Source organism: Mauremys reevesii, linkage group 5 (assembly GCF_016161935.1).
Source record: "Mauremys reevesii isolate NIE-2019 linkage group 5, ASM1616193v1, whole genome shotgun sequence".
Lineage (NCBI taxonomy): Eukaryota > Metazoa > Chordata > Testudines > Geoemydidae > Mauremys > Mauremys reevesii.
In genome coordinates, this window is record NC_052627.1 from 136587952 (window position 1) to 136613049 (window position 25098).

Consider the following 25098-nt stretch of genomic DNA (forward strand, 5'->3'; position numbering starts at 1 on the left):
TAAAACATCCAATCTTGATTTAAATTGGTCCATGTTGGAGAATCCCTGGTAAATTATTGCAATGGTTAATTGCTCTCACCTTTAAAAATTTACCCCTTATTTCCAGTCTCAATTTGTCTAGCTTCAACCTACAGCCATTGGAGTGTGCTATGAATGTCTCTGTTTGACTGAAGAGCCCAGTATTAAATATTTGTTTCCTCTGCAGGTACTTATAGATTGTAATCATGTCACCCCCTCCCCCTGAACTGTCTCTGTGTTACGGTAAATAGCGTGAGCTCTTTGAATCGATTGCAAGCTCTGTCATTCCTTAACACACTAAGGGGTCTTTCACGGCCCAAAATGAGATCCTCCCATACCAGATTCAGCAGATTCAGCCTACCTTCTGGTGGATACATCTGCTTGCTGTACTGGAGGGTGTTAACACTCAAAGCCCTCACAGGAGAAGTGTGTTTTCAGCGGCTGGGGTGATGGGTTTGTTTGAATGATGAGAGGGAAGGGGAGGTACAGGGACCATGGAAAGGGGGAAAAGACAAGAGCCAAAAATTTCTTGCTTCATGAGCAGACACGTGACAGCTCCTGAGTGTGAGGCTGAGGGGTGTGAACTTGATGGGGAAGCCAGGAAAGGGACCCAGAGCAGAACTTAACTTGAGCAGAGCAGCGGGAGTTTCTTGTCTGCAGGAAAGTGAGATGAGAGGCAAGGGGGCTGAAGTGACCAAGGTGAAATAGGACTCTGGGATGACTTCCAGCCCATGATGATTTAGGACACAGTGGGACCACCACCGAAACTTTAGGGAGGTCTCGCAATGTACCTTTTTATTCATGGTATAGCAAGAGATCTCTGTGACACTGGCAGACCAGATGCCAGCTCATGCCAAGGCCCCTAAGCCTCACTGAACACTGACAAATGCACAGCTTGAAGCCAGTCTGACTCACCCATGTGTTGGTATTGTTAACATAGGTACTAGATTTATAAAAAAATGTGTTTAGACTTTATGAAATGCTGGTAGGCTGCTGCATGTATTAATCTGACTTATAACAGCTGTACCCCATGTTGTAAGGCAATATAGAAGTGTTTGCTCTATAACTATACATGCGTTTGCTCTAAAACTGTTCCCCCCCGACTCAGTAGAGAGGCATTACCAAGGGTGAAATACTGGTTTACCACAAGCGGCATCATCTCCTGCCCAACAAAAGAAGGCCCATGGACACCAGACAAGCCATTGTGGAACATCAGTGGACAAAAGACTCTGTTGATTGCTCCTCCCACACCCATGAGGAAGAGACATGCACAAGCACTTGTCCCATCACCCTTGAACTCTGGGGGAAAGGAATAAAGATCCCTGACAAGAAGGAACCATATCTCTATGCTGCTTGAACTCTGACGGGTGAAGATTTCTAAGCATAAGCGAGGGATCCCCAACTGTTTGGCCAGGAATAGCCCTAAAGGACACATAGCGCTTGACTATTACAGCTGCTTCTATTACCTTTTGGAATCTAAGATTGTAACACGTGTGTGTGTGTGTGTGTTTATCTGCTTTAGCCTTGTAAATAACTCTCACTTCTTTTTTCTTAGTTAATACATCTTTAATTTGTTATAGGATTGGCTACAAGCATAGGATCTGAAGTGCAGTTGATCAGCGGTAAGTGACTGGTCCTTTTGGACTGGGAGTAATTTGAATATCGTTGTGATTTTTGATGTAAGGGACCTTCTCTCACCAAGGCAGGCTTGCCTGGGTGGCAAGACAGACCGGAGTGCCCAAGGGGACTGTCTGCGACTCTATGTTAAGGCTGTCACAATCCTTGAGGAATTCAGACTTGATACTTGGTTGATGAAATGTGGACACAGAACTTAGTACATCCAAATTCAGTTTCTGTCTCTTTAGTCCCTTTCTCTAACAGGTTGTCTAGTTAAAAGGTACAGGGCTCAAATTTCAAATGTGGGGCTTCTTAGAAGGACACTCAGATCCCCCAAGATGCTCAGCTCAGCAGCTGACTGGGTTCTGCTGGATCTATTCTTGTCAGAGCAGCTCGGTTAGAAAAGAATGGGCTCGGAAGCTGCAGCCTTCTTTATCTGCAGCCCAGCAGTCCTCAGGAAGAGCGTGAAATTATGTCTGGCCTTTGAAAGAGAAGGGATGGACGATCTTTACAAACCAACAAAACCACATTCCACTGGCCAATGACAAATCCACTCTAGGACCACAATATGAAGCTTGTCAGTGTTAAGATTCCTGACCGCACCTCCCAGCAACCACCGAGGCAAGTGGAGCAAGCTAGTATGCGTAACAAGCAGGCTGTGCATCTGGCTGCACTTGGCGCTAACAAGCTTGACTGGAGAACCGCATCCTCAGGCTGTGCTCAGGATCTGAATGTTTGCGTGCCTGAAAGATACACAGGTGGGGCAGGTACTGCAAGGAGCATCGGCAGGGTGTGAGACCAGGCAGCCATGCAGTGTCTTGTGGTCCAACCTGAAAGAGAGGCATGTTTAGAACATTAGAACAAAAGCATGAGAGTCCATTTGCAGTGCGGTAGTGCCAGGAGGCGGAGATTGGGCGGACACTGTACTGTACCAACACGTCATAAGAAACAGACCTTGCCATTAAACAGGCAAAGGAAGGACTATTATCCCCATTTTATGGATGGGAAACTGAGGCACAGAGAGACCAGCGCACTCAGTGCTAGAGCCCAGCACGCCGGAGTCCCGTGCTAAAGCCTTACCCACACACCCATCCTCCCTTTCGGAGATGTAGCTTATTCACAGTAACTTCACCAAACTTCCACAAATGTAAGTCCCAACTGAATCCTCTGGACGAAACTCTGGCCTCAGTGGCACAATTCCCATTGACTTCGCTAGGGCCGGGACTCCACCCCACTGTGGACACCATCAGCTGCCTGTGGCAGGGATACCCCTGGAGTCCCAGATGGCAGCCGACCGTCTGTAACTGGCGGGGGAAGGAAAGGCTGGGCTATAGCAGCCTGTCGCGCTGCTATGTGCGAGTCAACGCTCAAGGCTGATACAGAGCCAAAGAAAAGTTCTGGGGCCAGATCCTGGCCCACTGAAGCCCATGAGAGCTTTGACTTTGCCCTCAGAGGGCACAGGGTCAGGACCCAGGCTGGCAGCCTCCATACTGGACATTGTCCCCACACACCCACAGAGGAGCGATGGAGAAGTGACCACATCAGTCTCGACTCACGATCTTCTGCCGTAGCAACCAACCCGTGTCCTCTCATGACCCCTCCTTTCACCCTTTGTATGATGTCACCCTTTTTGGTCATAGCCAATAAACGGCCAGCTCCAGGAGCACCAGCATCTCCCAGCACCTATCCTGGGGCTGTGGGGGCTTAGCACCTTTCTGGATTGTATCCACAGCCTCTGATCTGCGCCCACTGGAGTCAGTGCCAAAGCGCTCACTGAATTCCATGGGAGCTGATGGTTAGACTGGAAGCATGTGGGGGCAGGGCTCTGCCACGTTCCTGGAGCCTGGGGTGCTGCAGACAGCCCTAGCTGGCCTCCCTCTCTTTGTACTCCAGAGTGCTTTGCGGAACCCTTGGGGCCGGCTGCCCTTCCACCACACAGAAACTGTCACGGTTTGGTGTAACAGGCACAGGCTAGCCTCCGGGGAAAATACTGAAACTAACCAGAACGAAATGCACAGAGAGTGACCGTTGTAACACATGTGTGCAGCATGTCTGGCATCCCTGCCTCACATGGCTGGTCTACCTGGAGGATAACCACCTACTACTGCTGCCTGTTAGTGGAGTTACTCCTTTAGCTCAAGTGAGAGGTGCCTGTGCTTCAGTGCTGGAGGTCCCAGATCCAACCCTTCCTAATGCCCCAATGAGGTGGGTTGTCATGGCTGTTTCTTACAGGATGGCTGGTTTTCAGGTCGTCTCTCTCTGTGCCGGCTTGTCCTCTGCTTCATTCAGGAGAGCCTGTCGCCTGCTTTTCTGAAGGTGCACCGATCTCGCTCTTAACTGGACGACAGCTACATTCTCCTCAGAGCATGGACTGGACACAGCTTTGCAAATTTCACTGTCACCTTAGAAGATAAGAAATTCTCATAGACATTGTGTGACAAGACCATGTTTCACAGAATGCTGCTATTCTGATGGGGGGCTGGAACAATTTGTATAGTGGGGTTCTGAGAGCCATTGAACCAAACTGTAAACCCTGTATTTAATGGAATCCGCTTCAAGCCCAGGGGTGCTGCAGCATCCCCCTGCACGCATAGTTCCAGCACGTATGTATTCTGAGATTCCACAGCTGTCAAACCTGCCTCCCAACAGTGGCTAAAATCAGCAGCCACTCAAATATCTTGCCCTGATTTGTTCTGCTGAATCATCCCTGTTATGACAGACTGGCCACAGAAATAGGACTTTACTCATCCCTCATCTGAAACTTACAGTGTTAAGCAAAACTAACAAATAATGAACTGATGAGAATATTTTGCATCAGTAGATCTCCAAGCACTAAATAAAGGTTGGTCCGTATCATCCCATTTTATGGATAGACAAAGAGAGGCAAAGTGACATGCTTGGGACTGCCCAGCAAGTCAGTGGCAGAGCTGCAAACAGAACCCAGGAGAGCGCCAGTAATTAAACAGCCCCTTAGCCTGAGCCAGCTGACATGGGCTGGCTGTGGGCGTTTAATTGCTGGGTAGAAATACTCAGAGAGACCTACAATGTGGCCTCTGTCAACTCTCTCTCAAATAGCAAGGTGTGGCCTGCCCCAACCACGGCTCCCAGCATGCAGTGCTCCACTAAGCAGAAGGCTACCCTGGCTGTGGAGGAGCATGCTGGGACCTGGTATTGCAGCAGGATGGCTTCCTGAATTGGATCTGAGAGACCTGAGGAGGGGTCACTGCACCTTGATTCTGCACCTCTTTTCTGAGCTCGGCCCGCAGCGGCGAGGGCTGGGCGGGAGTGGAAGAGTCCACCATCCTGCGCCGTCTCTGCAGCACGGACTGCAGCTGGTTGTCATTGATCTTCTGGCTGTGTTTACGCCAGCTCTGTTTTCTGACCGGCCTTTTCATCGTGCCCTGATGAGAGAAGCCGGCACACGTTAGCGGACGGCTCAGCCACCGAGAAGCACAGTTCCCACCCACCCAGTGGCTGCATGCGCAGTCATCTCAGTTCACATTCAGGGATGCGCTGGGGCTGAGCCTCCAGTTGCTTAGAGGGGCTGAACTTCCCAGCAGGGCTGCGTGGCCCAGCAGTGAGGTTTGAACCTAGGGCTAGAGTTTGGCAAGGAACCAGCTTTGCGGTTTGGCGGCAGTTAAAAAAAAATTGGTATGGATGGAACTGAATCTGACATTTTGCAAAATTTTCAGCAAATCAGAAACACCTGTTTCAGGCTTGTGGCAGAGAGGGGATTTGACCCTGCATGCCCCATGCGAGTTTGCTAACTACTAAGTTAGAGGCTGGGTCTCCGTGTGCGTGTAGGGGCTGCATGACCTCCTCTTCCTTCTCTGACTGTTTTGGGCATGGCTGAAACTATTTATGTCACATTTGAGAATAGTTTCCAGTCACCCGAAGCTACATTTTTCTTCGAATTAACTATTTGTCCAAAAAAAAAAAAAAAAAAGTCCCCTGCTCAGACCTCAACCCCTTGAGCTGACGGAGAAGCTCCACTGGGCGGGGGGTGGGGCATATCTAGACTACAGTCTGAAGTCGACTTAGGTCAACTTCCAGCCTAATTGCTGTGGTGGCTGATTCGGGAGCATCCTCACCAGGAACACGTCCACCGACTGAGGAGGGGCAGTGTGCGGGGCTGAGCGCCAGGGCTCTCCACTCCAGGCAGATCCCCTCTAGGAGCCTAGCTGCCGCGTGGGGCCTCTCATCTCCAGTGGGGAAATCTGCCCCCGGAGGCCGGTCAGCTGCTGTGTTCCCAGCAGGGAGCTGGGACCCCGGGGCTCAGCAAGGTTCCCAGCAGGCAGTGAAGAGCCCGGCAGGCAGCCTGGCTTGCAGTGGAGACCCGGCAGCAGCCGGCTGGGGAGCCGGGAGCTGGCTTTCTTAGCCATTTTGGAGCCATGAAGTTGACAAGACAGCCAATAGTGGTATAAGTAATGCAGAGTCTACACAGACACTGCGTCACTCTAACTACACTAACACAAGCCCTACACCGCTCCTCGAGGTGGAGTTCTATGTTGGTGTAGTAGGGAACTTACATCAGCAGGAGCAGGGCTGTAGCGTAGACACTGACATAGTTAGGTTGACATAAGCTGCCTTATGTCAACCTAACTCTGTAGTGTAGCCCAACGCAGCAATAGCAGGCTATTATCCAGCTGCAAGAGAGGTAAGCGACACACACGGTAACTGTGATAAGCTTTCAAGCCAGAAAACACCCCCACATACAAGTCTCAGCACGTCTAGCGAGACAGGTTCACAGACTGTCGAAGAGGTGCCTGGGTCAAGGTCAAAGCTCAATGAGTGGCACTACAGACTCTGCTGTCAATCTGATTCTGTGGATTTTCCAAACCCAGGAAAATGAAGTGATGGCAAAATTGTCCAGCTTGCTTTCTTTCCCCCCTCCCAACTTGTGATCAGGGCAGGGATCATGCAGTAAACAGCTGGATGTTTCAGGTCCTTCCAGTGTGAGCCGTTCAATATCCATTCAGACATCGTACGGGGGAAACATCGAACCTTCCAAAGCAGAGAGACGCTTTTATTTTTAATTTAATTTTTTTTAAAAGGGGAGGGGGGAATTGAAACTCACATCAAGAGTTTCCAAGCGGGGGGGAGTTCATTTACAACAAAAAAAAGGCTCCCCAATTTGCACACGCTTAGAGCACAGCTTCAAGGCCCTGCGCTGAGCAGCCAGGATAGGAGGGTCAAGGCATGTGAGTAAAGTTAACGATCAGGCTCTCTGCACGGAGCGAGCGCATTATAAGGGCCCAGAGGAAAAAGGAGCAAGGAAGTGGGGTGAAGGAGCAGCTGCTTAAGCGTGATGCACACCCTGCTACTCAGTAAGGGAACGGCTCTGTCCTGGAGTAGCTTGATGAAGGCACATTCCTGCAGGATGGGGGGCTGCCCTGCATGCCCCACTGTGCTCAGCTTTCTGCACCTGTCCTGTCCTGGGTGCAAATGTAAAGGGTTCTCCCAGGCACCGGTGCCTTTCTGCACAGCAAGCTGAGGGCTAAAGCTGCTTACCAGGATCCCTTGCAGCTCCATCACGGTGCTCTTGCGTTTGCTGGCTGCTGTTGAGCGATCCTGAGAGGGGAGATCTCTTGAGAGAGGATTCTGCTCTCCCTCCCCCAGCACAGACACACCCACAGCTTGTATCCCAGTGGCCCGGGGTCCTTCGCCTCGTTCCTGAGGCTGCCAAAGAAGCTGGCCAGCTAGGGCTGGCAGTCAGTGACATGGACACCCCTCCCCTGGGAAACCACCCCCTCACATCACCGGGGCAGTTATCAGCTGGTAAAGAGCCTTGGCATCTATCTGGATGTCAGACTGGTGTATCAGAGGGGAAGGGCTCCACAGCCTGTTCCCCAAGCCTGGGCCGGCTGGATCTGGGGCCCTACAGATGAAAGGCCCTGTCCCATCCTTCTATTTCCCTCCCGGAGCCAGCGAACTGCCCCTTAAGCCCATGGCTTGATTGGAACCAAGGCGAAAGGCCCAATACCCGTCTCCTTGACTCCCCTGCCTCAGCCATCCCCGTGACACTGGCTATTACAAGCGCCACTGATATCAGGGGGCTGCATTCCCCGGTGGATGCCAGGGACCAAAGCCTCCCTTCCTACACCCCGGTGCCACTGTTTACCTGGGACAATGCAGCCCTGTCCTTCTTTGCTGGTCTCAGGGCAACCCCGCTCTTGATCCTGGCCATCATTTCCTCCACCGCTCGAGCTTTTACGTCATCGGTAGCAGGTTCGCCTGCAGGCATAGGAAGAATGAAGCTCAGTATTATTCGTATTTCCGCAGTACCTGGGAGTCCCGGTCATGACCCAGGCCCCCGGTGCGCTAGGTGCTGTACAAACACAGAACAAAAAGATGGCGCATGCCCCAAAGAGCTGACATTCTAAATATAAGACAAGAGACAACAGACAGAGACAGACATGGGGAGCACAAGGAAACCGTGAGCCAGCACTGGTCAGTACAACAGGCAGTGGTCTCTGCACTCCAGCAGCCTGGCCATTGCCCCGTGTTTTATAGGCAGCATGGCAAAGGAGACTTCTAACAGTGGATGACAAGGTGACTTCATGGAGGTTTATGGGGAGTGCATCCCAAGAGTGTGACGAGTAAAAGATCAAGGAAAATAAAATGGAGCCCGTGTTTAAATCTCGCTCTATGTCCAACAGCAATGGAGGTGGTTCAGAGCCCCACTAGGAGGTCTGCGATCCTGCTGAGAGGCACAGACTGGCCACATGACATCGCAGGAACACAGGAACCAAAGGGACATTGGATGAAACTGGGCGGTGGCACAGCCAGAACTAGCAAAGGAAATAGTTGTTCACACAGTGTGTAATTAACCTGTGGAACTCATCGCCACAAGATGCCGTTGAGGTTAAGAACTTAGTAAAATTCAGAGAGGGGGTTGGACGGTTCTATGGATAACAAAGTTTGGAAGAGATATTAAACGTTGTATTTCAGGACTTAAGCTGATCTCAGTTAGAGGCCAAGATGAGACTTAGTGCGTGTGGGGGGATGGCAGGCAGAGTATCCCATATCTGTACTGTGGGTTTTACACCCTTCTCTGAAGATTTGGTGCTGGTGCCTGTCAGAGACAGAATCCTGAGCGAGATGGGCCATAGAGCTGATCCACTCTGGCAGTTCTGATGTAACGCTTTGTCCTTCTAGCGTGTCTCTCATCTGAGGATCTCCAAGCACGTCACACACCCCAGCCTCACAACCCTCCCTCAGAATGACGCAGGCATTGTCAGCCCTCTTTTACCTGGGGGAAGCCAAGAGTGGGAGGGACTTGGCCAAGGACACACAGCAAGCCAGTGGCAGAACTCCTGGCTCCGAGCTTTAAGCACAAGCCCAGCCGCTCTCCTGTATAGCTGCGTATTCTGGTAGCCTCTCTGCGCTTGAGCAGGGGGGAAGACTCCCTTCCACACTGGTTTAGTCCCCCCGTGGATCTGTATCTGTCTCTGGTACTTATCTGATTTAGTTGGGGTTGGTCCTGCTTTGAGCAGGGGGGTGGGACTAGATACCTCCTGAGGTCTCTTCCCACCCTGTTATTCTATGATTCTATGCTCTGCCTCCCCTCCCCAAGTATCTGAGCACCTCACAATCTTGATGTACTTATTCTCACAACCCATATTACAGGTAGGGAAACAGAGGCACAAAGAGACTAAGGCCCAATGGTTAAAATCAATGAGAGTGAGGTGCCTAAATACCTTGGAGGATCTGGGCCTTGGTCATGGTCACACAGGGCATCAAACCTGAGTCTCAGGCCAGCACTGTAACCACCTTGCCCATTCAGCAGCTGTGACCAGCTTGGCCTGTTCAATACGTTCACTCCAGCACCCAAGCACCACTGAAATGCCCCAAGCCAGTGACGCGCTGTATCCCTGCAGCAGCAGGCTGGTTTCAGCCTAGAGTCCACTAGCCCTCCAGAGAGGCAGCCTGGATGATAAACTGCCTCGACCCCCATCACCTCCCTCTCCGTGCGGAGAGGCCAGCGCCCCGAGGGCCGAGAACACCCGAGAGCGCCGTGCCCCCATGCCAGCGGAGCGCCAGGGGATTCGGCGTTAGCGCCACGAGGGATGCCTCTCGAGTCAGGGTCGGGCAGCGGTCCGGGCTGGCTTACTGGGTTTCTGTTGCCGCATCCCCTTCCTTTGCTTGATCGCCAAAAGGGGACTGAAAAGGAGAGAGACGTATGAATCCATTGCCACGGATAGCACCCCGGGCTCCACTCGGCCCCACTCCGCTCCTCTGCCTCCATCCCAACCCCACCATCCTCTCCCAGCCCTCCAGCCCTCAATGCCCCCCCACCGCCTTGAAGCCCCCTGAGCATCACAGAGGAACCAGGGAGGGAGAGTCTCTCCAGAAAATCCCGCAAAGGCCCGAGTTAACCCTAGTGTCTTCTGTCTGTCCAGGTCATTGTATGGCCCCATCACCACAGAGCAGAGGGTGTCCCATAGCACTTCAAAGATGGCAACATTTTGGTTTTCCTTTCTGGCCCCTAGCTCAGGTCGGGTTTGACACTCAGGACAGGGCTCAAAGCCTGGGAATTGACAGGAAATTGGCACACGATGCCCCCAGGGCGGGAGCATGTCACAGACAAGGCCCCAGCTGGTGTTTTCTAGGACTCTCAGCCGCAGTCCTTGGTTTCTAAGGGGTGTCAGGCCCCTCCTGCAGCCCAGGAGTGGAGGTGCTGGAGGGCTGCTGGGAGAGTGGAGGCCAATAGAGGGTGCTTAGGAGTAACCCAGCGCTGCAGGAGGAGAAGGCAAGGGAGCACTTGTGCGTCCCTGGATCTTCCAGCTGACAGACAGGCCATGGCTCACTGGAGGGGAGTCCCAGGCCCCCACAATTATAGCTCCCAGACTGACTCCAGTGTGACCAACCCCCTGTCAGAGCCCTGTGCCCTGATACACCGACCCACCAGAACCCCAACACCCTACCCGACCTATGCCAGGCTTTCCAAATGCCCCAGTCCTTGGCCAGAACCCCTCATCCTCAACACATCCCTGGTGCCCCCTGCCAGAGCCCAGACTCCCCCTGCCTGTCCAGACCCCCACACCACCTATATTCCCCACTAAAGTCCATGTCCCTGGTGCTCCCTTCAGAGCCCCTTCACAACTGCCCCTTGGCAAGACCCCCACATCCTCTGATGCCCCTGAGTGAGCCCTCCATCCCCCCATCCTCTTCCAGCCTTCCATGCCCCGCCAGCTCCCTGGAGCACCCACAATGCGCCCCTTGGCCCGGATCTCTGCACCCCACCCCCAGCCGGACAATGCCCCTGCCAGAACTCCGTATGCCCTTTGTCCCCCACCCAGTAACTCCATGTCTCCCCTGGCGGCAGGCACAGGCTCGTGTGGGGGAGGAGCGTGAATGTACAGGGAAGCCGCGTGGGACCCGAGGCTGGGAGAGCAGTAGACAGGGCTGGGGGCAGATGTAAATTGCATTTAGTGCTGGTTACAGCCCCCGAGGAAGATCCCTCCCGCCCCAGCAATCTGTAGCAGGGCAGGCTCCCCCACTTGCCTGTGTACAAGGGGGCTGGGGTCCCTGATCAGCCAATGGGGAGACCCATCTCTGTGGTCCGTTCTACCCTCGGACTACCCATGTAGAGAGGAACTGAGCTGAGACCCAGCCAACTTGTTTCACACAAGCCACCTAACATCAGAACCTCCAGTGGCTGCTGACCTGATGGAGCCAGGCAGCATGAGGGACAGAGGCTGTACGATTCATTACCCCGCTGGGCTCCCCCTGCCTCCCCGAGGCATTCACAGCAAGGGTTCTCACCCCATGGCTCGTGACCCAAAATTGGGTTGCCAGAATGTGTCAAAGGAGCGGGGTGGGTGGGGAGATCCAGGGGGGGTCCTGCCTGGGGACCCCAGGAGTGTGTTGCAGAGCCTGCCCTGTCTTCACCCTGCAGAGGCAGCTCCTGTGGCTCCAATGGGCTGGCTGGGCTCCGCTGCCCGCTCCGGGCGTTGCGACCCAGAGCACGAGGTTGCAGCACGGCTCAGGTCTGGCCCAGCCGCCCCCCTGTCATGGTGACGCAGGCTGGCTGGGCGCCCCGGCCCCATGCACCAGGCTGCAGTGCCACGCTGGCCGGTCCTCGGCCGGAGGCTGGACCAAACCCGCAGCACCAGGCGCTCGCAAGGCCTGGAGTGGGGACCCCTGCAGGACAGGAGCTCCGGCTATGGGAGGCCCGGGGTACTTATTAGCACTTTACATTAACCCGTGTGCTGCATATCGTGGGTAAGACGTATTTACTAACCCAGGTGGCTTTTGCACTAAAGCTATCGAGTGGCTCCTGAAAAGCCATCCAGGGTCACCTGTGGGTCCTGAGTCCCGAAAGGCGGAGAACCGCCGGTTTGCAGAAAACACTGGCACAGGCACACGCCACACATGGACTAGGCGTGTGCCGTGTCCCCCCCCAGTGGCTGGGCTCTGACTGACAGGCAGCTGCTGATGCCCCGCTAGAGGAACGACTCCCTTAGGGCCAGGGGTCTCTGTAGGGGAAGGTCTGGGGGTGGGTGGCACTTACTCCACGGGGGCGGAAGATGCTGGCGGTGGCAGAGGAGGTGGGGGTGGTGGGGGTGGGGGAGGAGCCACTTCTGGCGAATCAGGTTCAGAAGGCGGGGCTTCAGCCCTCTCCAGTTTCTCTTCCAGCACCGCCACTGAAAGGGAAGGCAGGTAGGAATACGGTCAGCGCGCGGTGGGGCCACAGATCCTGGGCTAGTGGCCCAGCAGGCTGACCCAGTCGGGCCGTTCTTATGTCTCCCTCCCCCCGAGATGCTGGCCTGGGGAGAACCGGCCTTGGACAGCTGGTTGGTCACCCGGTGCTGGCTCCTCCGTTCTCTTCCCAGCTGCTAATTTGCTTTAAAAAATACACCACATCTGTTCGGGGCCGAGAGTGAGGGCTGGACGGAGGTGACGCGACTGTACATGAGAAGGGAGGTGGGGGGCCATGGAATGGCAGCGGTGTGGGGAAGCAGGGCTGGGCGATAGGGGAATGGGAGGGGAGGCAGGACCCAGTGATGGGAGGGGAGGGGAGGCTGTGGGGGTCGAGCTAGGAAAGAGATCGGCCCAAGTCACCCCCCGCAATCGGATCCGCATGCCCCTGAAGCTTGGAGAGGTTTGAAATCCAGCTCCAGTGCTGGGGTCTCGTCCACACGAGGGGCTGCACAGCCTTAGACGTGGGGGCCGGGGGAGGGTCTGAGGTTCTGAACTGCAGCGCTGGAGTCCAGCAGCTGTAACGTCCCCTGTAACACCAGAGGGTGGAGAGAGCCTCCGCAGGGATGGCTCTCATGCAGCCAGCCCCCTCGCCAGGAGTGTCCGTCAGATCCCAGCAGGGAGCGAGGGGGGGCTGGGTGCTAATCGCCAGGTGGAGGGGCCAGCACAGGAGCAGTGAGGAGAGCACCTACCTTTCCCCTCCAACACCACGTTCCTCTCCTCTGCCTGGTGCAGCTGCTCCCCCAGCTGCAGCTTCTCTGCTTCGGCTGCAGCCAGGGCTGCTCGCACTGTGCCCAGCTCCTCCTGGCTCCCCTCCAGCTGCTCTTCCAGACCCTTCACCTGAGGGCAGAAGAGAAGTGGAGTGCAGGGGGCAGGAGGGTTGGGAAGCGCTGGCCTCGTCCCAGTCCAGGAGTCCCCCAGTCAGCCACCCAAGAGCCACGCTGTGCTCCCTGGCCATCCACCCAGGGAGCCATGCCAGCACCAGGGCACGTGCCTGCGGCCACGGCCTGGCTGCTTGGGGAGAGGTCACTCAGGACACCCGTGGGGCTGCCTGGAACATACAATATTACACGTTCCATCTGTCTGTGTGGTTTGCGCTAGGACCACACAGGGAGGGGGCAGCCAAGCAGGGGTGACCTGGGCATATGCAGGAGTGGGGCCCTTGGTCCGGATTGCCCCACTGAGCAGGACATATGGGACCACTCCAGCGTCATTCGCTTGGCAGTTTTCCCTGCGACCAGGCTGAGCTCGAGAGTCCGGCTGGGCCCAGGGAGGATCCGAGTGGGAAAGACTGGAGCCAAGAACTTTGCGGGGTGTGGGGGATAAACAGCCCCTCTCCAGACGCCGCGGCAGAGAGGGCGGGAGGGACTCCTGGGGATCAGGCTGAACCCCAATGCCCACAGCTGAGGGTGCCTGGGATAAGCTAGGCCTCCCTGGGTGTGTCTATGTTGCACACTAAGCTGGGCTCTGACTGACTCCGGTTTGAGCCCAACCCCCACGTCTGTCCACACACACCTCAGTCTGATTTGGGTCAGCCAGCACCCGGGACCCTGGTCCTAGGACCTTGCTAGCGGGGTGGCTGCTGTGACTCAGATCCAGGCCCTGTCATTTTGCAGTGTGGACACAGCTCGAGCCACAGATCTGAGTCAGGAGGCCTGCACAGTGCAGTGTGGACGCATTAGCCTGGCTGTGAGGCCTGGCTCCGGCCTCTGCCTACCCAGCTTTACAATGCAGGGTGGAGTCACAAGCCCGGGTCCCCCAGACCTGGATTCACAGTGCAGTGCAGACCCCCGCTCCACCAGTCTTTGGGTGACAGAGATGTGGGCTGACCCTTCTGCTGGGCCGTGTCCATTCAGCAGCACTTGGGGGGACGAGGCTGTTGGGTCTCCGTAGTCCCTGCTGGTGGCAGCTCCGAAGGGCAGACTCCCAGGGCCGGATGCCCTGGGACCTGCTGGGCAGCCACGGGGGCACACAGGGCCGGAGCCCAGGGACCCGGCCTGAGAGTGGGAGAAGGGCAGGACTCCACCCTGGGGCAGGTGGCAGCCCGGGGCCCGACCCTGAGGGGAGCACTCAGCGAGAAGGGTTTGAGGTGCAGCTAGCCCTGACCCCCGCCCCGGGAGCCACAGGGCTCCAGAAGGGAAGAGGGAGGGGCTGACAACCAGCCCTACTCCTGGGTGCCGGGACCTCCCAAGCTGCAGCGGGATACTCCTGATGGCCGAGGCCTTTCAGAGAGCAGCTGGGGTCTCCAGGGAGGGGGCAGCTCATGGCCAGACCCCCCCCCCCACACACGCCACCACCACTATGGAGCAGCAAGCAGCTGGGTCTCACGGGCCCATACAAAGGTCCCTGCTGCTCTATAGGGAGGGGCCATGGGGAGCCCCACAGCTCAGTAAGCAGATACGGGGCACAGGTGGGGAGGGGGTTGACGATCCAAGCGAACGCCGGGGTTAGCCCAGGCCGTCCCTGGTTACTGAGACAGTCCCTAACCTGTTCCCGGTGCTCCCGCTTGGCTTCCTCCAGCATCCCAGTCAGGCTGGCCACCTCGTCCAGGGCCTGGAGCAGCTGGGCGTCGGGGCCCACGTTCTGGAGCAGGATCATGCTCTGCCTGTTGGCTTCCTTCTGCTTCACCAGCATCTGAGCCCAAGAGATCGGGGAAGGTTCAGTTGAGGGCTCGTGGGGACCGTATCCGCTGCTGAACTCAGCCCGCTGGCCGAGTGACCCAGCCGTCCTTCAACGCCTGCATCGACGCCGCTGTTCCCACGGCCCCTCCCAGCTCTGCCCCCCAGGGGCGTCTGGCGTCACAGCACGTGAGGTGACTCTGCTGCTTTTGGAACGGAGCAGTCACCAGGCGCCGTTCCCGGCTCTGCCACTGACCAGCTGGGTGACCCTGGGCAAGTCTCTTCTCCTCTCCGGGGCGCGCTCTGCATCTGTAAGGTGCTTCCATTGGGAAGCACTTGGAGAGGAATGCGTGGAAGGTGCTGGGCCCCGCAGCCCGTTCCAGGCAACAGGAGGCTTCTGTTAACTTCAGTGCACACGGGCCAGGCACTTGGAGAGGCAGGAATTTGTATTTTTACTCCTGTTAGCCCTGGGGCAGGGAGCCGGGGCCTGTCTCCGTTAGCCCTGCCGGGCCAGCTTGGCTCCAGGTGAGGGAGCCGGGGCCTGTTTCCGTCAGCCCCGCCGGGCCAGCCCGACTGTGGGGCAGGGAGCCGGGGCCTGTCTCCGTCAGCCCTGCTGGGCCAGCCCGACTGTGGGGCAGGGAGCCGGGGCCTGTCTCCGTCAGCCCTGCCGGGCCAGCTTGGCTCCAGGTGAGGGAGCCGGGGCCTGTCTCCGTTAGCCCCGCCGGGCCAGCTTGGCTCCAGGTGAGGGAGCCGGGGCCTGTCTCCGTTAGCCCCGCCGGGCCAGCTTGGCTCCAGGTGAGGGAGCCGGGGCCTGTCTCCGTTAGCCCCGCCGGGCCAGCTGGGCTCCAGGTGAGGGAGCCGGGGCCTGTCTCCATCAGCCCCGCTGGGCCAGCTTGAGCAGGGGGTGGAGCCCAGGGCTGGGAGAGCAGGGGGGCTGCAGGACAGGACTGAGGAGCATCAGCCCCACTGGGGAGGGGGGTGGAGGAGGTGAGCCTAGGACCGAGGTAGCAAGGGGGCTGCAGGACAGGAGTGAGGGGCATGAGCCCCGGTGGGGATGGGGGTGGAGGAGGAGAGCCCAGGACCGAGGTAGCAGGGGGGCTGCAGGACAGGACTGAGGGGCATCAGCAGAGCTGGCTGTAGGACCCAAGGGGTGTTCTCCTTTCCTCCTACCCCCCACACCTCCCTCCTCTCCCTCCTCGGTCCTCGCAGCAGCCCCTGCACAGGAGATCGCTGCCCCCGAGCCATCCTGTACCTTGTGGGCAAAGGTCTCCGCATGCTGCCTCAGGTCCTGCTCCACCTCCAGCTGCTGCACGGCCTCGTTGTACTCCTGAGCGACCATCTGGGACACTGCCCAGGGGAGAAGAGCCGTGGCTCAGCCTCTCCCCACGTGCGTCTCCGAGGCACCAGCCACGGCACCGACCAACCAATCGCCGGCTCCGTGAGACACCGGGGGCAAATTCAACCCTTGGCTTCTAGAGGCGCAGCACCCGCATGGGCTGGGGCAGTGAGGAGGGTCTGATCCTGCCCTCCTCCCTCGGGACAAATTCCACTGCCGCCATTGGGAGCTTTGCCCGAGTAAGAACTGCAGGATCAGTAATACACCAGCAGCTCTTAGACCTGGTCCAACTGCCCGGCCCTCACTGGATTGACAGTGACCTGCTCCAAGACTCTACCTCCCAGTAAGCTCCCTCCTTCCCTTTGACCAGTGCCCCCCCCCCACCCCGCCATGGCCAGGCCGATTCCAAGGGTGTGTCCCTTGCGTGGCTGCAATAAACACAATGCGGGTTGAATGTAACAAGGAGCGATAGCACAGAGCAGCTCAGCTGATGCCCCTCAGCCCTGATCTGCAGCCCCCACTGCTGCAGGACTGCCAGCTCTCATGCCTGCACCCCGACTCTCAGGATATTTGGGGGGGGTGAAGCCTCAGCTCCTGGAGTCAGTTGAGACTCTCAGCTATCAGAGCTAGCGCGGGTATGTCTACCTGAGCTGGAGATTACACCTCCAGCTGCAACGTAGCCATCACTTGAGTCTCTCTGTGCCTGAACAATGGGGTAACAACACTGCCCTACCTCACAGGGGCCGTGGGAAGAAGATAAACACATGGGAAGACAGGACACTAATGGGGGCCAGATATGTCCAAAGGTAGGTTCTTTGATGGGCTTAGACAGGAGTTCTAGCAACGGATTTTCATCAGGTGACCAATGGGACGTGTGGATCAGTCACACAGGTGCTTTGGAGAAGGTATTTGGAGCACAACAGCTAAATGTCTAGGTACTCATCAAAATAAACCCACTGATCCCACCCCTCCGCCCCCCAAGTTCCAGCTGAGCTCTGGGAATGAGCCAGCTGGCGAATGGGATGCGAGGAGCAAGCAGAGGGGACAGGACGCAGAAAGGAAAAAACCCACATGGGAGCAGGGCCACAGGAAACTTCATCAGCCGGGATAGACCTGGCCCAAGTCGTGCTCGGTGCCCTGGGCTTGGAAAATGGGGGCAAATGTTCGTGAAACATGTCGAAAATTCAGAACTGGATTTTCATTCCACCGGTTTCCAAAAGGCCCAGCTCCCACTTCCCAGGTGGGTTTTTTTCCTTGAGAAAACCTCGCACTGAAAATATTCATTTTTGAAAATGTTCTGATTCCCCTTTTTTTGGTGGGGGGGTTATGTTTTTTCATGTTTCTCTGGTTTTCCTGCCCCCCCCCACCATGGAAAAGGGGGAGGAAAAAAGGAAAAATGCTAAACTGAAAAACAAAGGAAAAAAACAAACGCAAATGGCTGAAGTTTTCAATCGTTAGTTTCACTGGACAACAAAAGGGAAATTTAAAAAAAAAAAAGACAGTTTGGGAAACTTGTGAGTGTGGCAGGAAGGCCAGTGTTTCACTGAAAACACGGCCCCGGAGAAGTCTGGAGCAGTTCTGTCCACGACTGTGCAGCAGACTCACCTCTCTTGTACTTCTTCAGGGCCTTGTGACTCCGGTCCATCGCGGCCTGCAGGGACCGCCTCTCCGCTCGCTCCTCTTCCACCTGCGTGGGACACCCGGGGTTTATTTGCACCAAATTCAGCCCCATTGACCTCAGTGGCCCGTGGGCTTGAGCAGATCCCGGGCTTGATCCAACCCCGGCACCTACGGGAGGGCAGCGTTCACCCCAGGGGAGGGCAGGTGGCTGTGCACAGAGAGGCCTTTGGATCTGGCAGGCTCCCCCATCCCTCCCTGGCTCAGACGTCCAGGGAATCTGCACCCAAAGAGCTGTGAGGACAGTCAGGCACCGGGAAGGCCTGTAACTGCACCAGCTTCCTAAGGCAGGTTGAAGGCTGAGGGTGGCATGGAGTGAGCTCCGTACTGGGCTCTATGGGGCTGGGGCTCAGGGAGGGTCTGTGTCAAACCCTCTGCCGTTAGCGGTGATACTGAAGCCATCACTCAGCCCCTAGGAGAAAAGTTCTCACTGTGAAAGGCGTCTGCTGCTGGGTTGTGCTGGCCAAAGCCAGTGGCTTAGACTGAGCAACTGCCAGCATCAAGGGGCCTTCAGCCAGCTTGACCTGGCCCCTGGGGACTAGCCCTGGTGGAGGGGGATCCCCAGCAGGTATGGAGCCAGCGTAGGTGGCTCTGCGTCACCCCCAGGGGCGAGCCGGAGCTCTGCTGCAGTCTGGCTATTCCCAAATGCAGCAGCGGCCCGTACAGGTCATGGGCAGCCGAGTGCAATTCAGGGCAGCCCTCAGGTTGCTCTATACTGTGGTGAAGGGGAGTTGCCCTGGGCAGCCCCAGCATTGGGGACACACAAAGGAGGAATCTCCCAGCCCCCTGGGGCTCTGAGCCAAGGCCAGGGAGGAATTCAGCCTTTATTTTCTGACATACACCAGTGCAAACCCGTTGAGCTCAGGGGAGCTATACCGGACTGACCCTAGGGTGAGTGAAAGGGGAGCCAGGCCTGGGCATTCCCCAGATAGCGATGGGGCCAGCAGCATGCAGCAGCTCAGCCTGCCAGCTGTGCACCGATTATTGATTTGGATTACGGTACCACTGAGCACCTCACCGTGTAGACACAGTGCGAAGAGACAGCCCCTGCCCCCACGAACTTACAATCAGCATGTCAGGCTACAGACAACAGGCGGGGACAGACAGGGGAGCACAAGGTAACGAGAGGCGTCAGCGAGGGGAGCGGTGGTCTGAGCGCAGCAGCGGCCAAGCTCAGCGAGCACCGCGGCCGAGCAGAGTGCCAAGGAGGGTCCGGCGTCAGCACCGTACCTGGTCCCTGAGCTCTCTGATCTGGCTCTGCAGCTCCTGCACTTGGATGGTGAGCTCCTTCTTCTCCCCCAACAGCCTGGAAACCTTTTCCTGCAAATCTGGAGCCAGAGGAAGGGAAATAAAACGAGGCGGCTTTTCCCTCCTTGCTTCGTGCAACAGACGCTGGGCCTAAGGCAGCCAGGCCTGAGTGGAGGGCGAGATCCGCTCTGTGTCTACAGGCCCTTGCTCTCTGTCTAGGACAGGGCGTGTGCTTCAGACCATAGCTTTTCATCCCCCGCTCTCAGGAAGCTGGGTCACTAGCACCCTCCCCGTTTGACAGATGGGAAACTGAGGCACAGAGCAGGGAGGTGACTTGCCCGAGCTCACTAAGCACCCGTGTCATTGCTTTATCCACTAGAGCATGCTGCCTCCAAAGCAAAGTCGTCCCAGTCGTCTCTGAACTTTGTGAAGGGAGAGGACGTGTGGGGCCACACAGGGCTTAAGGGGGCAGGGCTGTCAGGGGAGAGAGGGGCATATGAACGGTGCCCGGTAGGGAGATAGGCCTTAGGTTCCTTCAAGCATTTCTGTGTTCCGGGGGAAAGGTGCCATCCTGGCAGCTCTGGCGACTGCAGGCCATGCCCAGCAGGTAACGGAAGCACCACCATGGACCTGGTGGAAGGTAATGGACGAACACCCATTGGTGACCTGGAGAAAACCCGCCTCGGACAGGCAGGGAAGTCAGTGTCCATGGCCCAGGCTGTCCTCAGCCTCTCTAAGCAGTGCCCCAGCACCAGGGTGGGTTTTGGGATGTGTCCGACTGCCTGCCAGGAACTGGAATGAGACCCACCAACTCATTGCACATAAGCGACCAACAGCCAGCAGCTGCATACAGCTCCTACCGGCCTGTGGCTGGATTTCAGCCTGGCCTCTCGAGGTACCTTGTACTCCATTCTCTGTGTGGCTGGCACATTCAGTGCCCCCTACCTGGGGTCAGACAGGCACAGATGCCCTTAGCCCAAACGCATCCCCAGCTGTGGTTTTCGGTCACCTCTACCCTTGGAATTTCAACCCTTTGGTTCCTTGAAGTGCACCAATGGAGTCTGATTTAGCAACTGGGCCACCGGAGTCAGGGCCCAGCACACAAGTCCCGCTCCGCCTCGTAAACAATTGTATGTAAGTCAGCAAAAGCTGGAGATCCAGAACCTGGGTCAAACTGGATTGTTCACATTGAAAAAGCTGGGCTAAGGGGTTTGCTGAGCTCCAGGTAAACTCATAAGAATGGCCAGAGTGGGTCAAACCAAAGGCCCATCCAGCCCAGTCTCCTGTCTTCCAACAGTGGCCAGTGCCAGGTGCCCCAGAGGGAATGACCAGAACAGGGAATCAAGTGATCCAGCCCGTTGCCCATTCCCAGCTTCTGGCAAACAGAGGCCAGGGACACCATCCCTGCCACTAGCCATTGAGGGACCTGTTCTCCATGAACTTATCTAGTTCTTTTTTTGAACCCTGTTATAATATATGGAGCTATACCTATCTCATAGAGCTGGAAGGGACCCTGAAAGGTCATTGAGTCCAGCCCCCTGCCTTCACTAGCAGGCCCAAGTACTGATTTTTGCCCCAGATTCCTAAGTGGCCCCCTCAAAGACTGAACTCACAACCCTGGGTTTAGCAGGCCAATGCTCAAACCACTGAGCTATCCCTCCCCCACAGGACTTCACACCATCCTCTGGCAAGAAGTTCCACAGGTTGACTGTGCAGTGCGTGACAAACTCACAGGTTGGCATGGCAACAAGCTGAACAATCCCTGAGCTGGGGAAACATGTGACTAGCTGAAATCTGACGTGTTTCAACTGTTCATCATCAGTGCTTCCACTGCCACCATCTCCCAGGATGCACCACGACACCACTGGGCTTTCATTATCCTGGTCCTGCAAGGCCTCCTGATGAGATCAGGCTAGAGAGCGAATCAGATGAGATCGCCTCCTCCACCGGCTTTGGCTAAATCCTCAACAGCTCCTGGGATGGTAGACGAGGTTCCTGCTCTCACTCCATCCTTCATGTGTCATCTCTTATGCCTTCTCTTTCCTCAGTTTCCCCATCATAAAGTTCCTCAAAGTCCATATTCGCTCTTTAGTTCAATCATGTCCTTGCTACAGGCCAGTTGATTAACACAAATGCTTCCAACTAACCCCTCCAAAGTCAAAGTCTAGAGACCATCACCATAATACAAAGCCGGGCTCTTCTTCCGCCTCCCTCTTCAGCTGGAGTAGCGGGTTCTCAGATGGCCCCTACCCAAACCCAAAGCCCAAATGAAACGCACAAAGAAAGCAGCATCCACCCACCCAGGACTTAACAGAAACGTGAAGTAACCAAGCTCTGCCCACGCTGGGTTATGTTCTTAGCCCCTCCTGGGTTCTCCCCAACCCAGGATTATTCCCTTATTGCCCTGGGTTCAAGGACATCAGCAGGCAGATCTCCCTCCGCTGACCTCTTGGCCTTAAGCTTTCCTAGCTCTCCACCCGGCTGCTCCCCATCACTCCTCCCCGGGGGAACGCTGGCAGCTAGCCAGGCACCTAGCTAGTCTGCTCTGTGGCCTTTCTGCCAGCCCCATCTGCTCCTTCCTGTCTCCTTTCCCAGCTGCCACCTGACCCTTTATATCTCCAGTCCCCTTAGAAAGCCGTTAACCAGGCACAGGTGGACTGGGTCTGCTCCCTCTTCATGGGGCCAGCCCGTCTGTGCCATAGAAAAGCCTGTCAAACCGGATGTTCCTCCTATGAAAACCTCTCTAGACGGAGAATAAGGGAAATTGTTACAATCAAAGTCTTACGCGAGGCTTTACGTTTCAAGGGCTTTAACTGTTGTCCTCTCTCTTTCCGTGTCTTTAGTAAAAGGGTAAAAGGATTTGAATGGCGGAGTCGCCAGCCATAACGTGACACTAGAATCCAAACCTCACTGAAGGGTTGATTGTTGTAAGAGTGAACATGGGTGTCCTTAACTTATCCTGTGTCGGGCCTGAGACCCCCTCCCCCTAACACAACAGCACCTGGGTCCTGGCCCATGCCGAGGTCGGCCAGTGGTTTTCAACCAGGGTGTGCCTATCCCGGGGGCAGGCAGAGCTCTCCCAGTGGGGACATCAACTCATCTAGAGATATGCCTAGTTGTACAACAGGCTACATCAAAAGCACCAGCGAAGTCAGTACAAACTAAGATTTCAGACAGACAATGACTTGTCTATACTGCTCTCTATACGTTACACTGACATGTAAGTACAAGATTTATATTCCAATTGATTTATTTTATAACTAGATGGTAAAAATGAGAAAGTCAGCAATTGTTCAGTACTAGTGTGGCTGGGACACTTCAGTATTTTTATGTCTGATTTTGTGAGCAAGTCGTTTTAAAGTGAGGTGAAACTTGGGGGTACACAAGACAAATCAGGCTCCTGAAAGGGGGACAGTCGTCTGGAAAGGTTGAGAGCCACAGTCTTAGGCACTACAGTAATACAAGCAATAAATTATAACAATAACAGGCTCCGAATAGGCATCTGGGTGTCTCAACGGCAAAGTGAAAGACCTTATATTAGCGTCCAAGTTTAAAAACTGGATTCAGATTAATTAAGTCCTGGAATACCCCTCACACCACTCCCTAGGCATGGATCTCCAGGTGTCTTCACTGTTACGTCTAAAGTCAGGTAAACCATGAGGTTTCCGCTCTGCTCCACAGCTCTAGCTAAATGCCCAAACCCCATCCCAGCACCGGCTCAGTGTAAGCACCTGGAATGGATTCCTAGGGGAGACCCTCTTCTCTGGTTGTTTCCAAGCCTCGGTCCGGGACCCCGGGGCAGACGCACGTGACTCACCTCTGATCTGCTGCAGGTACGGATACATTGGATCTCGGCTTGGGTCGGAGGGGGAGTCTTCTTCAGTGGCCAGACTCAGCACATCCTCGGGAAGCTGGTTCAACATGGGCAGCAGTGCCACGCTGATCCGCTTCAGCTTTTTGTTCTCCCTGTTCACCTACCCACCGGGGTACAAGAAGAACAGACAAGAGCCCTTTGAACTGAGGCAGAGTGCAGGGAGGCTGCTGGACATAGAACCCGGAGCGGCTCTTACACCCAGAGGAAATGGGAGCATAGGCCAGACTGAATCAGAACAAGGACCATCTAACCCAGGAAACTGTCTCTGACAGTGGTCAGCGCCAGCTGCTTCACAGGAAAGGAAAGTTTCTTTTTAGCATGTTATAGTTATTGTCTCCTCATACCATGCAACCCTGTTCTGAAACCCATGGTTACATTTTTAGTGTTTATTATGACGACAACTCTGGATGTTCTCTTTATCCACATAGCTGACCAGTCCCTTTCTGAATCCTGCTAAGCTCTTGGCCTCAATAATTTCTTGTGGCAATGAGTTCCACAGGCCAACTGTGCATTTCGAGACACATATTTCCCCCTCTCACTTTTGAACTGGCTGCATTTTAATGCCAACAATTTTTCTCTCATCTGTTTCCCTTTATCCCCTCACCAGGTGTCCCATGCTGCTTACACTGCAGACAGTGATAATAATTGCATCATAAAGTACAGCTAGTTGTAAAATTTCCCCAAGGAAAACTGATGAAAATTAAGAAAATTTCATTTTCTTGGTGAGGATTTTAATTTGGAAAATTGTAACTATTCAGCAGAAATTTGAATTCCAGAAAGATCTCAACCAAACCAAAATATGTAGATTTGGCAATCTGCCACAGTGCCTCATGGGAGCTGTAGTTCAGGCGCCTCATGTTCACATTTGCCTCTATAAGCCAGGCTCCCTGGTTAGACTACATCTCCCAATGCAACATAATCTCCCCTCTCAGGGAGTCCCGGGACATGGTGCATCATGGGAGATGTAGTCCAGCTGAGGAGCCCAGCCTATGGACAAGAATGAGCACATGAGGCACCCGAGCTACAACTCCCATGAGGTGCCATGGCAACATTTCCAAATAAATGTTGGGGGTGCTTGGTTTTTCAGCGAAAAGATTCTGTTTCCCACTCTTTTCAAACCATTTCATCTTGTGGAAAGCCCAGGTTAGCTGGACAGTTTTCAAGTAGCCCTAGCACTGGGTCTGACAGCCCCGGGAGGCAGGCAGGGGTCACTTTGAGGAGCGGTGTGACTGCTGCTGAGGGGTGCTTCCCCTCCCCTGCCTGCTTTGGCCCCGTGCTGGGGAGCAAGGACTGGCAGCTGGCTAACGCTGCCCTCGCAGCTCCCTGGGCCTTACCTGGGCTGCGTAGACTTCGGCTTGTTTGCGACACGAAATTTCAATTTCATACTCCACCTCCAGCGCCGAGAGCTCCGCCAGCAGCCTCTGCGAAGCTGCGAATGAGAAGGGGAAGCTGGCAGAGGCAGGATTCAAGCACCCCGCTCCACCTTCAACACAGGGCTCTTAACAGAGCGCTCCCTCCACACAACCTGCCTCCGGGGCTCTGGCTCTAGCCCCCATCGCTACAGCCCCACACTCATTCATGGAATTTTCCCAGTACTAAAAACATAAGAACTGGCCATACTGGGTCAGACCAAAGGTCCATCTAGCCCAGTATCCTGTCTTCCGACAGTGGCCAGTGCCAGGGCCCAGCACACAAGTCCCGCTCTGCCTTGTAAACAATTTTATGTAAGTCAGCAAAAGTTGGCGACCCAGAGCCTGGGTCAAACTAGATTGTTCACATTGAAAAAGCTGGGCTAAGGGGTCTGCTGAGCTCCAGATAAACTCATAAGAACGGCCAGAGTAGGGCAAACCAAAGGTCCATCTAGCCCAGTCTCCTGTCTGCCAACAGTGGCCAGTGCCAGGTGCCCCAGAGGGAATGAACAGAACAGGGAATCATCAAGTGATCCATCCCGTTGCCCATCCCCAGCTTCTGGCAAACAGGTTAGGGACACCATCCCTGCCCATCCT

General features: G+C 55.5%; 1 protein-coding gene across 2 annotated transcripts in view; it reads right to left on the reverse strand.

Annotated features, from left to right (window-relative positions):
• Positions 1 to 1577: 1577 nt before the first annotated feature.
• LOC120407082 (shootin-1-like) overlaps positions 1578 to 25098 on the reverse strand; it is a 36663-nt gene continuing 13142 nt past the window's right edge. The window contains exons 4-17 of one of the 2 annotated variants that reach the window (XR_005599781.1): positions 24427 to 24521; positions 23036 to 23192; positions 19201 to 19298; positions 17899 to 17980; positions 16210 to 16304; positions 14827 to 14973; positions 13032 to 13179; positions 12152 to 12284; positions 9749 to 9798; positions 7757 to 7869; positions 7147 to 7206; positions 4878 to 5036; positions 3866 to 4037; positions 1578 to 2465 (exon numbers count right to left, since the gene is read on the reverse strand). Coding sequence is in view for 1 of the 2 variants with exons in the window: in XM_039542423.1 (XP_039398357.1) it covers positions 3880 to 4037; positions 4865 to 5036; positions 7147 to 7206; positions 7757 to 7869; positions 9749 to 9798; positions 12152 to 12284; positions 13032 to 13179; positions 14827 to 14973; positions 16210 to 16304; positions 17899 to 17980; positions 19201 to 19298; positions 23036 to 23192; positions 24427 to 24521 (1508 nt within the window). In the remaining variant the exon portion in view is untranslated. Of the gene's footprint in view, positions 2466 to 3865; positions 4038 to 4864; positions 5037 to 7146; positions 7207 to 7756; positions 7870 to 9748; positions 9799 to 12151; positions 12285 to 13031; positions 13180 to 14826; positions 14974 to 16209; positions 16305 to 17898; positions 17981 to 19200; positions 19299 to 23035; positions 23193 to 24426; positions 24522 to 25098 lie in introns of both variants that reach the window. The other variant, XM_039542423.1, reaches the window with a different exon arrangement.